Source organism: Tupaia chinensis, unplaced genomic scaffold (genome assembly GCF_000334495.1).
Source record: "Tupaia chinensis unplaced genomic scaffold, TupChi_1.0 Scaffold000159_1, whole genome shotgun sequence".
NCBI classification, from domain to species: Eukaryota; Metazoa; Chordata; class Mammalia; order Scandentia; family Tupaiidae; genus Tupaia; species Tupaia belangeri.
The window spans coordinates 7,697,402-7,709,850 of NW_006159630.1; the positions used below are offsets into that span (position 1 = coordinate 7,697,402).

General features: G+C 61.3%; 2 protein-coding genes across 2 annotated transcripts in view; one reads left to right on the forward strand and one right to left on the reverse strand.

The window, feature by feature from the left end:
- Nucleotides 1-468: 468 nt before the first annotated feature.
- On the reverse strand, nucleotides 469-3,180 carry GPR142 (G protein-coupled receptor 142). Its single transcript, XM_027770805.1, has 3 exons — nucleotides 3,087-3,180; nucleotides 2,110-2,268; nucleotides 469-1,340 (listed from the first exon to the last, which is right to left on the reverse strand). The coding sequence occupies exons 1-3, from the start codon at nucleotides 3,178-3,180 to the stop codon at nucleotides 469-471; spliced, it is 1,125 nt and encodes a 374-aa protein (XP_027626606.1).
- Nucleotides 3,181-8,733: 5,553 nt separating this feature from the next.
- The window catches only part of BTBD17 (BTB domain containing 17), an 8,154-nt gene continuing 4,438 nt past the window's right edge, over nucleotides 8,734-12,449 (forward strand). Inside the window, exons 1-2 of the mRNA XM_006145944.1 lie at nucleotides 8,734-8,879; nucleotides 10,624-10,900. Of these exons, the coding sequence (XP_006146006.1) occupies nucleotides 8,795-8,879; nucleotides 10,624-10,900 (362 nt within the window). The 5' untranslated portion in view covers nucleotides 8,734-8,794. The remainder of the gene's footprint in view (nucleotides 8,880-10,623; nucleotides 10,901-12,449) is intronic.

The window sequence follows — 12,449 nt, forward strand, 5'->3', positions numbered from 1 at the left end:
TGCCTCGGTCCTGCAGACGGCATCCCTTCCAAACTGGCATTGCCAAGGGGAGCTGGAGATGTGGTCAGTTCAGGGAAGGTGTGGCAGGGCCCCAGGACAGAGGGGAGGTGGGAGGCAATTCACACCCACCTGTCCGACCTTCCAGCCATGCGTCTGTCCCTCTGTCTATATTTCCGTGCATCCAGCAAGCGTTAGCACGGCCTTCATACATGCCAGAAAAGACGCCTCCCGCGAAGGAGTAGCCACAGCGACTGACGCTACTGGCCTGTATCTGGCAGGGCCCGTTCCCATCCCCAGGAGGTGGGACTCGCCGGTGAAACTAACACAGCTGTTGGCTACACCCTCCTCTCTACCTGGGAGCCGCCAGTGAAGGAGGAACGCCACCTCCAGACTGCAAAGTGGGGTGTTGTGTTGGGCACCACCACAAGTGGCCCTGGGCCACCCCAAGCTCCCGGGCGGAGCAGCCCTCTACAGCTGTGTCCCTTTCATGAGTCCTAGAGGCTTCAGCACAGGCTCGGCCCCCAGGCCCTGTGGCCGTGACCCCAGGCTGCAGGGCAGGTGGGCGTCATGGATGACCTGCCAGACGGCAACCCGGAAAGTCTTGCTGACGAAGCAGTAGAGGCTGAAGTCGAGCGCTGTGTGAAGCATGGCGGCCATGTTGGCCACGTCCAGGGCCAGGTGGACCCGCCAGTCCCGGTGCACGGGGGCCACGTACAGGTGGTACAGCATGACGAAGGCCCGCGGGGCCCAGAGCAGGGCGAAGAGCGTGGTGACGCCCAGGAGGATGGTTGTGCTCTTGTTCCCCTGGGGCCGCAGCCCGCCCCGGCCACGCTTCCGGAGCTGGTGGACAATGGCCGAGTTGGTGACCAGGAACACGCCACAGGGGATGAAGTAGGCGGTGAGACAGTGGGCCCACTTGAGGACCTCGTCCAGCGTGCTGGGGGCATCTGCGTCCCTCCACACGTCCAGCCACCAGTAGAAGGGAATGCCCGTGAGCAGCGCAGCGCCGAGGACCACGGCAATGGCCCGGCGGGTCCTGCCTGGGGACGAGGCGGCCCGATGGTGCAGGGGGTGGCACAGGGCCTGGTAGCGGTCGACCGTGAGCAGGACGGCGATCCAGACAGAGGCGTGGTTGGCAGCAAACTCCAGGACGTTGGCGGTGCGCCCCACCGCGCGGGGCACCTCGCGGCCTAGCACGGCGCCTTGCAGCAGGAAGCCCACGAACACGATGACCACCTGGGTGACGATGTCTGAGGCAGTGAGCGCCAGTAGGTAGCAGTAGGAGGGCTTCCTGGTCCTGGCAGCAAGGCGGGCCAGGGCCACCGCGGTCAGGAGGTTGACTGACAGCAACCGAGGCCACAGAGCAGAGAGGTCGCAGCATTAGGGGAGATGCTCGCTTTGCTTTCCAAGAGCCCTGGTCTGCGTCCTCCTGCCCGCGCAGAGGGCTGGCAGGTCTCCCTCTCCCGCTTTTCAGATCCTCTTAAAACCTGACTTGCCAGGAAGGCTGACCGGTGAGCCATGGCCTGGGCGCCTGCCCACTGTGGGCTGCTGACCGCCCGGGTTACGTGCAGACAGGGCCACATGGTAGGGTGTCCCACGCCATCCCCCTCGAGGCCCTTTCTAGGTATTCTACGTCCTCAGAGTAGAGGCTTCCCTGGATGTGGAGGGGCGGGTCTGCTTACTGAGCTTCGGGAGCTCTCCAGGCTGAGACCCCCTAGCCTTCCCGGGTCCTCACACCCCACCGCACCCCACTCAGCTCTGCCCTCTGAAGGCCGTGCAGGGTGACGGCTCAGCCAGGAGCTCCCGGCCAGGCTGAGCTTGGTCCTACATGCAACTGGTCATTGCAGTGCCCACTGCTGCGCGGGGCTGTCTGTTCTGCTCTGACGCTGCGGGCTTCACTTCGAGCCGCCCAAACCCAAGCTCTTTTTATGCCCTCCTGCGCTTTGTTCTCAGAACAACCTCCCTCCCCCCCCACCCCAAAAAGGCAAAAGGAGACCCGGGGTCTGTGGTCCTGGATCTTAGGGGTCAGCAGAGACGACGGGCACCCACTGAAGGAGAACCCCGATTTCTGGCCAAGCCCAAGCCCCCAGATGTCCGCTCCATACTCACCAGGCAGCCCCAGGCCCAGCAGGACACTGTAGTAGATGACAGGGGCAACACCAACCACACATGGGGACCGCTCTGGGGTCCTGGGCCAGAGGCCGTCAAGCCCCCAGCTCAGCCTGCTGCCATTGGGTGTGGGCAGCAGGGTCACTGGCAGCTCACCAGCTGGGAGGGCAGAAGGGCAGGGTGAGACATTTGGTCGGAGGGGTTTGGTATCCTGTCTTGGCAACAGCTCCTGCTCTGCACAGGCCCCCGAGTGGACCCAGCCTGGAGGCAATCTCTGTTGGCATGAAGACCTGTGCCAAGGCCCCCCACCGCTCCCCACCAGTGGCCGGGCTCCCCACTGATGGGAAGAGGCCTTGGTGTCCTGCTGCCACTGGGGTCATTTCTGCACGCAGTGAACCCCGCGGGTCTCCACCCTTGATGGCAGAGGTCTGGACACTGAACGTGCCACGTCAGGGTCACAGGGAAACCCAGGCTCCTGGGCCTCGCTGCAGGCAGGCTAGGCAAGGCTGGCCGGGGGCCCGACCGAGCAGCTGCGGGCTGATCAGCGTCCTGGGAGATTCCACCCACAGTGGTTCCCTGTAGCTGCACAGCTGTCCCTCTCTAAGGGCCACTGTCACCAGGTCCCCTTCTTTTCTAAGTTAACGAGCACCCCTTTCCATAGGGCGGCATGACTAAGCTGGAACGGCCCTGGCTTTCCGTGGGGGGACCGAGTCCACAAGGGTAAGGAGACACCCCGACTGGTCTGGAACGAGGCTGTTCTCCCCAAACCACATTTAGTTTCTCCTTCGGCTTTAACTTCCAGCCTTTGATTTTGCTGAAACTGGGGGGACTCTCTCGGCCCCCTTTTACCTAGTTTCCCCGTCTGGCTGTCATTCTCTGTCAGCTCCAGCCTTCCATCCCCAGGAGGGTGAAGGTTCCTCTGCCCTTTCACTGGCCTTCCCTCCCCCACACCCCAGGTCCAGGTAGCCACACCTTACCTGGCTCTGCACCCTGTAGCCCCATGGTCCTGGGTCCTGAGTCCTGGGTCACCTGTGGCTTTTCCTGGGGGTCTCCGCAGCTCCCTTCCTGCATCACCAGCTGCCCCCACCCCCTGGTTCTCCACACGGTGTTTGCCCCGCGGTTCTTCCAGCAGCACTGAGCCTGTTAGTATGGAGGTGGGAGGAGGGCGGGGAGGGAGGAGAGGGTGGGACCGAGGTGCAGAGTGACGAGCCACCCTGTCCATGCTGCCTGGGACAAACTGGGGTCCCCTAGGGCACACAGGCAGTGAAAGGGTCTTCAGGAGAGAAAGGCTTGGCCCGGTGACGGGTCTGTCTGTGCCTTGGGGAGAGGTGAAGGGGCAGGATGGCAGAACCTGGGGCTCTGGGTGGGTTGCCTTGGGCTCCAGGGCACTCCAGGACCTGGCTTGGGCTCAGATGGGGGTGAGGGCTTTGGGGTTGGGGGCTGGCTCCTTGGTCATCAACTGTGAACAGTGCTGGCGGGCAGGGAAGCGCGGGTAGGGGAGAAGAGTGCAGGTAGCAGAGGTGAGGCTGCCCGGTGTGCTCAAATCCAGGGGAGGGGGCCGAGGGGCCAGGTCAGACGGGGTCAGTCCTGCAGAGACTGCAGAGGCTGGCCACAGTGGAGGGCACCCGAGGGAGTGCAGGCTGGGGAGGGTGGCAGGGAGGCCGGGGCAGGGGTGACGACAGCCACGGGGGCAGCGAGCGTGCAGGGGCACTGGAAGGCGAGCCGCCAGGGGCAGCTGTTGCTTTCCTCGCCCCGGTGAAATGGACCATCCAAGAATGTCAGTCCCTGGCAAATAAACACCAGCCGGTGCGCACAGCTCGCGAAGAGGCTGGAACCTGCGCCTGTGTCTCCCCGCCCCCAGGAGGACGGGCCAGAGCAGCGGCTCCCGCACGCAGGTCGCCCACTCCCAGCTCGACGGCACCCAGCGGGGAGAGCTGAGGCCCAGCCTGGAATCGCCTACCGAGCTCGCCCCCTGGGAAGGCAGGAGAAAATGTGGCCTGGCACGCGGGAAGCTTCCTGGCTCCCTAAGTTAGATCCCAGGTCTCAGGAGGGAGCCACCTAACCCCCCTCACCCCCCCACCCCACCCCACCCCCAAAGCCAAGGCCTTGCTGCCCTCTGGTGGCCACATCCCAACCTTGCAAGGTCTGAGAGTCCCAGGGCTTCCTGAGTGACCCGCCCAGCCAGGGCAGGCACTACTGGTTCAGGACAGGCTCCAGGGCGAGTGTAGGGACCGCAGCCCCAGAAGGTGCTCCCCAGGCTGACACCCCCTGCAGCAGGAGGCTAAGGGTGAGTGCCAGGCATGACCCCTCAAGGAGCAGCAAACAGTCGAAAAACCCCGTGGCACGTCAGGGACAAGCAGAGGCAGGGCCGACATCTGCTGCGAGTCAAACCTGTCTGTGGGGGTTTGTTTTTGTTTTTGTTTTTGTTTTTAGTTTTGCCATAGGGTGTGTGCACCCTCAGAGAGAGACAGAGAGAGAGGAGAGAGATCACTCCGGGGGAGGGGGGTACACCACAGCTCCTTCTCCATTCTCCTCTCAGGATTTGGGGCATGTTTCTCAAGTCATTGGTCCAGGACTCGCAGCTCAGTCTGCCACGGGGGATCCAGCCGCCTTAACCACCACACCACCTGCTGACCTTGTCTTCTTAAGAATGTGCATTTTCTTGGAAATCTTAACTACTCCTCGGAGGAAACACAGCCTCTTCCATCAGGGCCTTCCTGTGGCTCCCTGGAAGCAGCAGCTTTCTGGATTAGAGCAGGGAGAGGAACCGCGCAGAGGAGGCCCTCACACGCATGCCGCATGCCGGTCATAGCCGAGCGCTTCCCAGCTTCTGCCACTTGGGAGGAGACCGTTCTGGGAGCTGGCCAGACTGTCCTGCCAAATCCTCAGAAATCCTTTTGTGGGTCCCTGCTTCCCCATGTGCCCTGAAGAGCCCCCCAGAACCTGGGATGGCTGAGATGAGGAACACTGCATTTTCCATGCACGTGACACTGTCACCTCGTCTTTCTCAGAAGGCACCTCCATACCCAGGTGGCGGGGGTGTCCTGCAGGGACCCCCACAGCCACCCCCACAGCCCTGGTAACACAGCACTCCCTGCCTACCACACTGGGGTCCACGGAGAGATGCCCAGCTCAGTGACTGCAGCAGGTGGACAGTGGTGGCACCTGGGTGGGCAAAGGCCATAGCAGGGGCGGGGTAGTTGCCGCGTCAGTGGGCACACGGACAGCCTGTGCACAGTGCCCATGTCGGTGCCAGGAGGGGCTGACAGCCGGGACAGAGGGCCGCTACACAGTAAAGCGGACACCCCTGAGCCTCCCGCGCGACGTGAGAGGTGCCGTTGACAGAGCACACCCGGGCCTTCTGGTCCCTTAGCCACAGTCAGCCCGACTAGAGATAGCGAGGAACAAGTGCCAGGCGGGTCACTCGTGGGTGTCCCTGTGCTTCCTATCCTCGCAGCCCCACGAGCCAGCTCTGGTTCACTCCCTTCTACAGGAGGGAGGCCGAGGTTCAGAGAGGTTAAGCCCCTTGGCCTGGGTCACAGAGCGGCTTCAGCAGGTGTCTGTCCTTCCTCCTGCCTGTCTTTCCTTCTCACTCTCCCTCCCTCCACAGCCCTTGGGAAAGGACGGGCCGAGAAGTACATGCAGCACCGTGATGGGACAGCCAGCGGTCGCCTGACTGACAGGGGACTTCTGGAGGTGTGGCGCTTCCGGACCAGGTCCCTCTTGCTTGTCTTCGGTGTCCCTGCACCCCGAGGACAGGTGCTGGGGACCTAAACCACGATTCTCCATTCCCGACTTAAGTGTCCTGCTGGGGACCTAAACCACGATTCTCCATTCCAGACTTAAGTGAAGTCACTCGTGGAACCCAACTCAGGACGGGGCACGCTGCACGCGGTGGAGGCTGTCGTGTCCCTCAGGGCTGGGTCTGGGGCCCTCTCTTCCTCAGCATCGCCCCAGTCCAGCGTCTGGCCATCCCCTTCGCAGATTCGGAAACGTCATCCCGCCCCAGGCCTGCACGAGCTCTCAGTTGCTGTGACAGCACTGAAGGCTCCTTGCTTACGGGATGGTTTATTATGACTGAAATGGCCTCCCAGAAAAGACAGCCTGGGCTGTGGCAAGAGAAGTCAAAGCAGGGTCTAGCCCTGTAGCCCAGTGCTTAAGGAAGCTGGATGCCACATGGTTGACCACGGTTCAAAGCCAGCCCAGTGCATGTGCGTACCCCAAACCCCAATGGGATGGAGAAATGGAGGAGAGAATTGCAGTGTAACCACCGACCACTAGGGGGTGCTTTCTCCCTCTCTTTGTCTCTGGCGACAGCACGTGCACGCTGGCAATGAAAACAGTCAAATGAAGTTTCTCTGTGCAGCTGTACCCAGATTGGAAGTACTGCTGTTATGATGAATGTAGCCCTGGTTAAAAAGAAAGTAGAGACTTAAGAGGTTATTTAAAAAATCACAGAGAAATCAAAGCAGTGTCAATCCTGGCTCTGCCCGTCCTGGCCCCCAGACCTTGGGCAAGTCACCTGGATTGGAAACATGACACGAGGTGACAAAAGTCCTCTCCAAGTATTGTCCCCGCTTCCAGTTCACCCATGTGCTCAAGGAATTACGGAGCCTCCAGATGACTGGGCAAACAAAGCGGAGTGCACAGACCCTCCCTCTGCCTGCAAGATGGGGGGCTGCTTCCTTTCTCATCCCAGGACATCGCCCTGCCATACTCCCCCCAAACCAACACCATAGCAGCCCTTGGGCTAAGACGATGGGAGAGCCATTAGGGAGGTCGGGGTAAAGGGGCCTCCTGGCTCTGACACGTGCCACCACTGGTCATACACGGGCAGCAGGTCTTAGCGTGCTGGGAATGTGACAGCCGTCTTGGTGTGTGGGGAGGAAGGTTAGAAAATACTGATGCTGGGAATTCTGGCTCCTCAGTGGGCAGGGGAGAGCCCCCTGTAAGATGCTGCCCTTCTAGAAAGCCTGATGCAGAGCCTCAGGAGGCCACAGTTAAAAAGCACGTCTGCCCAGTGACAGCTTTCTGGGCAGACGGGCCTGCTATCAGAAAGCACCGTGCACGGAAACTGGGCGAGCTGGAGTGGGACCGGGCTGCCCTGTTACATGGAGGCTCTGGTCCACGGGAAGGACAGACAGGCAGCCAGGGGACAGAAGGTGATGCAGCTGGACGGGATGAGCTGGGAGTGAGAGTCAGGGCAGCCGGGAGGGGTTTCCGCTCGGCCAGACAGCTCCAGCTCTGTCTACCCGCACCCAACAGGCAGCGCCAAACCCAGTTCTGCTCTCTCCGTGGCTCCGGAGAGGGGGCGGGGCTGTCGGGCCTCTCTGCACCAGCCCGGGGCAGAAATCGATACACAGAGCTGGTCCCTGGGATCCAGAGAGCAGGGGAGGGGAAGAGCTGGTCCTCCCTGACCTCACCTCCACTGAAACGCAGGCCAGGTCTCTCTCTGAGGCTACCCATTCCAGCTCACCTACTTCCAAGACCTCCGAGGAGTCCTTCTCAGGAAGAGCTGGGCCAGGCCCCAGTGGCCCTCTGCAGAGGTGAGGCCCTGGCAGCACCCGCCCTCCACCCACACACTCAGGCTGGCCCTGTGCTCAGACCTCACCCGTCCTTGTCCCTGTGTTTTCAGAAGAGCACTTGTCTACACCGAGGCTGCAGCCTAGCTCCCTGCCTCAGTCTCCCTGCAGTCACAGGGCGCCGGGTCTGCTGCGCGTCAGCCGGGAACCTGGGAGGGAAAATTCCACTGGGAATCACAGATGCTGGCCAAAGCAGCTGCCCAAGGAGGTGGACCTAGGTCAGGGAAGGCGAGTCACGGGAAGGAAGTGGCGGCCCAGCAGGTGCCCAGTTCAGCATCTCCAGGCCCCATGCCTGGGCTGGGCTGGCAGGGGCTCAGGGCTGGAAGGCGCCTCCCATGCAGCGTGCACAGGGCAGCCTCTGCTCTAAGCCCAGCCCTGCCATCTGGCTCGCCGTGACTGGCAAGAAGGGATGTGTGCGGTGGTCACGGTCCAGTTGGAGCTTCGCTCCGGGCCAGTCGCCCTCCCCAAAGGAGGCTGAGAGCTTTCTTAACAAAGAACAGGAAAATGATACCAGCGGCCCCATGGGCCCCTATTCGAGGTCCTGCCCTGCTCTCTGGAGCTGCCCTACGCCAAAATGGGAGTGGGGGAGGGGTGGGAGCCGGCGCTGGCTCCTCTTCTCTTCCAGTCCCTTTCTTTGCAGCCGGCTCACCATGGCACTCCAGCCACGATGCTGCCAAGCATGCTGTGCCAGGGCGGAGGCTGGGCCTGGGGGCTGGGGGAGGGGCTGGGGGCCCTGGGGCTGGTGCCTGCCAGTGGTCCTGGAGTCCCTTGCCTGCACTTTAGAGAGCCTACCACTTGCCAGGAGAGGACTGGCTGGCCCGTGGGGTGGTCAGGAGATGGGGGAGGAGGGTGCCGGATCTGTCCCCCTCGGGGGCCCACAGGCAGCACAATAGCCCCTGGGGCTGCTGCTCCCTGGATTCAGTGGTTGCCTGGGCAACAACTGGGGCCGGTTTCCACCAATCGTGGCAGAGGCTGGGGGGGAGGGCGGCCTGGAGGAAGGGGGTGCTGTCCCCTGTGCTGGATCCTATATAAGGAGGAGAGATGCCCGCGCCCGTGGTCTGGGATTCGCCGTCCCTCCGGTGGCCTTGGGGTGGAGCACAACGATGCTGAGAACTGGCTCCACCAAGCCTGGGTCCTGGGGCGGCTTCTGGGCCGTCCTGACCTTGGTGGGCCTGACCACTCGTGCAGGTGAGTGGGCGGGCGGAAGGGTGAAGGGCAGGGCCATGGCTGGATCTTCCAGCCCCAGCTCGCGTGGCCGGCCAGGAGGGGGCGATGTCTGCGGGCTGGAGAGCACAGAGTGGCTGGGACAGCTTCGTGGGCACCTCTCCCTCCTTGCAGGGAGGAGGGCAGCCCGCCTGAGAGGGGAGGAGGGGCTGTCCGCAGGCAGGGGTCTCAACAAGAGGACCCGCCTTGTCCATTGTCTCAGACGGAGGCCACATGGGGACACCACCCCATCGGCATTCAGGTCCTTCAAAGTGGCAGCTGGGGGAGGCGAGGCTGGGAAAGCCGCACTCACTTCTCTCTCACCCTCCTGTTTCCGACTCTTCCACACGCCTGCTCTGCAACAGCCCCCCGCGCCTCGGACCCATGCACATGTACATGTGTGCGCGTGTGTTCACAGGGCTGGTGCCCGTCGTGCAGTCAGACGCCGTCCTTCCCTCCCTCTGCCAGGCTCCCAGTGAGAAACCTGCAGGCAGCACGTTCTCAAACAAGTGCAAGTCCCCCTCTGATGGCTGGGGCATCCCTGGCATGACAGAAGGCCCAGCCTGGAGGGGCATGCCACCTTCCACTCTGCCCCAAGTCCATTCCGGCACCAGCCTCCCTGCTGCGTGTCTCGGTCCCCTGCAGGCCATCGGCTGAAAGTGGGCGTCCACCTTCCAGGTCAGGTCCCGAGAGGGCAGGGCCCGGCCGGGCCTGGCAAACAGCTTTTCTCACAGGCCTGCCTGGGCTCGCACCACCCCTCCCCCCACCCGTGCTCCAGTCTCCCTCACCCCCTCTTGCTTCAGCACACCGAGTCCATCCCCTCAAGGGCCTCTGCATGGCCCGTTCTTCTCCCTCAACACTCACTGGACCCTGGCTGTCTCCCTGCACACGAAGGTGCTTACCTGGGTACTTAGGACCCAATATGCTCCTGTGTGCTTTTAGGGTGGGAGGACTTGGCTTGTTTTGTCCATTGCCGTATCCCAAGCTCTGAGAAGAGTGTCTGGCGCATAGTAGGTGCTCAACAAATTTTTCTGGGGGGGAGAGGGGAGGTTTTTGCTATAGGGCACATGCATTTGCCAGAAAGGCAGAGAGAGAGACAGAGAGAGACAGAAAGCAAGAAATCACCCCCCATGGGGGATGGCCATGCCTCAATCCCTTCTCCTCCATTCTCCTATTGGGATCTTGGGCATGCACACACACGTGCCTGGCGTGAATTTAAGCCACTAGTCTGGACTCGAAGCACGGTCGACTACATGGGAGTCCAGCGACATAGCCATTATACCAACTGCTGGTCCCACTCAATGAATCTTAAATGCTGAATGCACCACCTCTGACAGCTCCTCGAGGGCTCAGGGAACGATCCTTCGGGGGTGAGAGGGGTGAAACCGACAGTTTCCTCAACCCTTGCGTGGGGGTCTGGCATCATAGAGACCAGCTCTGAGCAAGTCACGGCTCACGGCCTCTCCTGCCCAGATCCACCCTCTAAGGGCACCCTCTAAAGGTCCGCACTGACACAGCCTTCCCACCCAGGATGTGCACTGGGACACACGCACGTGCGTTCATGCACCTCGTGGACTCAAGAATGTGCACACACCATGCCTAAGGGGGCTGCCCCCCACCCCGTCTGCCCACACCACGCCCACATCTGCGGTTGGTCCCTCTGCACCCAGCTGGCAGCCCTGGGCCCAGGGCGCCTCCTCAGGCAGTGCTGTTGTTTCTCCCTCTGCAGCCCAGAGAGCAGATGTTGGAGGGGAGGCTGCAGGCACCTCCATCAACCACTCCCAGACGCTGCTACAACGCCTGCAGGAGCTGCTGCGGCAGGGCAACGCCAGCGACGTGGTGCTGCGGGTGCAGGCTGCGGGCACCGACGAGGTCCGGGTCTTCCACACCCACCGCCTGCTGCTGGGGCTGCACAGCGAGCGGTTCCGGGAGCTGCTGAGGAACCAGAGCGAGCTGGTGCTGCAGGAGCCCCGGGACTGCGCCGCTGTCTTCGACAAGTTCGTCAGGTGAGGAGGGGTGCCTGGGGGAGGTCTTGGCCCTTCTCCACCTATTGGGTCTCAGAAGCCAGGACCCTCAGAGGCCATCTTTTCTACTCCCCGGACATTACCAGGGTGACACTGCACCATTCCCTCTGCCCCTCTGCAGTGCAGCATAGCTTCCCTGCCTCTGCCCGTGCTCTGTGTGTCTTGGTGTGCCCTGGAACACGCACAGAGCTGTTTCCAAACACAGCCAGGACAGCTTTTTTTTTTTTTTTTTTTTGCTATAGGGCACGGTCACTCACCCTGAAAGACAGAGAGACAAAAAGCAAGAAGTCACCCCCCCGGGGGGGGAGGGATGGCCACACTGCAATTCTTTCTCCTCTGTTCTCTCAGGATTTGGGGTAGGCATGCACACATGCCCAGTGTGAATTTCAGGCTGCCGGGTCTGGGACTTGAACCGTGTTCAGCCATGTAGGAGTCCACTAACATAACCACTACACCATCTGTTTATCACAGTGTTTTTGTTTTGAGAATTATTTATTTAATTTTATTATGGGGAGTATGGCCACACCGCAATCCCTTCTCCTCTGTTCTCTCAGGATTTGGGGCACGCAAGCACATGGTACCCAGTGTGTGGTTTAAGCCACCAAGTCTGGGACTCAAACCGTGGTCAACTACATGGGAGTCCAGTAACGCAGCCATTACACCATCTACGGTCCCAGGGGAGCTTTTCAAAACTGCAGATACGGGCCAGCAGATGGCGTGCAGGCTATGGCGGCTGGACCCATGTGACCTACGGCGCATCCAAGCCCTAGACCCCATGGCCTGACAAACGTGCCTGGTGCGTGTGCTTGCAGGCCCCAGGGAGAGATGGAGGAGGGACTGTGCCGCGACCGTCCTCCATGGGGAGGTGCTGTCTCACCTCTCCGTCTCTCTCTGGCGAGTGCAAATTAAGAAAACAAAACCAAAAAACTTACAGTTACTCTGGATCTTCGGCTTCAGGCCTAGGGTTGGGGCCAGCAATCGTTTCCTTAAAGCCTCTGTGTGGTTCCGGTGTTTGATCAGGTCTGGAGAGCTAGAACTCCCTGCGTCCCGCCCGTGTGTTCCACAGCGGGTGCCATTCACACTAGAGTCTGAGAAAGGGACCTTGTTTTCAGGGGCTTAGGCAAGCTGGCTGCAGAATTCCAGATTTCACTTCCAAGTTTCAGCCGGCAGGAAGAGAATAAAACGGAAAGGCAAGAAAGGTCTTTCTTCCTTCCATTAAGCGGCCTTTCTCCAAACCCACACCTGTGCTTCCACTGGCCTCTCAATGACCGGAATTAGTCACTGTAAGGGACCCTGGGAGACACCACCTGGTATTCCCAGAGGCAAAGATGCCTGGTGGAAATGCAGTGGGGAGGGGAGGTGCCGGTGGTGGGCAGGTCATTAGCAGTCGCAGCCACCACCTCCTTCCAGACTGTGTGCCAGTGAGGGGACTGGCAGGAGGACTGAGCAGGGGGACAGTGTGGATCCCACATGCCTGACAGAGGGGTGGAGTCCTGGTCCCTGCAGCTTGAGAAACACGCCCTGCACCTGT

Coding starts and splice junctions, on each gene's coding strand:
- GPR142 (XM_027770805.1), bottom strand. CDS start 3,180: ATGCAGGAAGGGAGCTGCGGAGACCCCCAGGAAAAGCCACAGGTGACC. Junction 2,269..3,086: donor GCTACAGGGTGCAGAGCCAG/GTAAGGTGTGGC, acceptor CTGCCCTCCCAG/CTGGTGAGCTGCCAGTGACC. Junction 1,341..2,109: donor GCTGGGCCTGGGGCTGCCTG/GTGAGTATGGAG, acceptor GGTTGCTGTCAG/TCAACCTCCTGACCGCGGTG.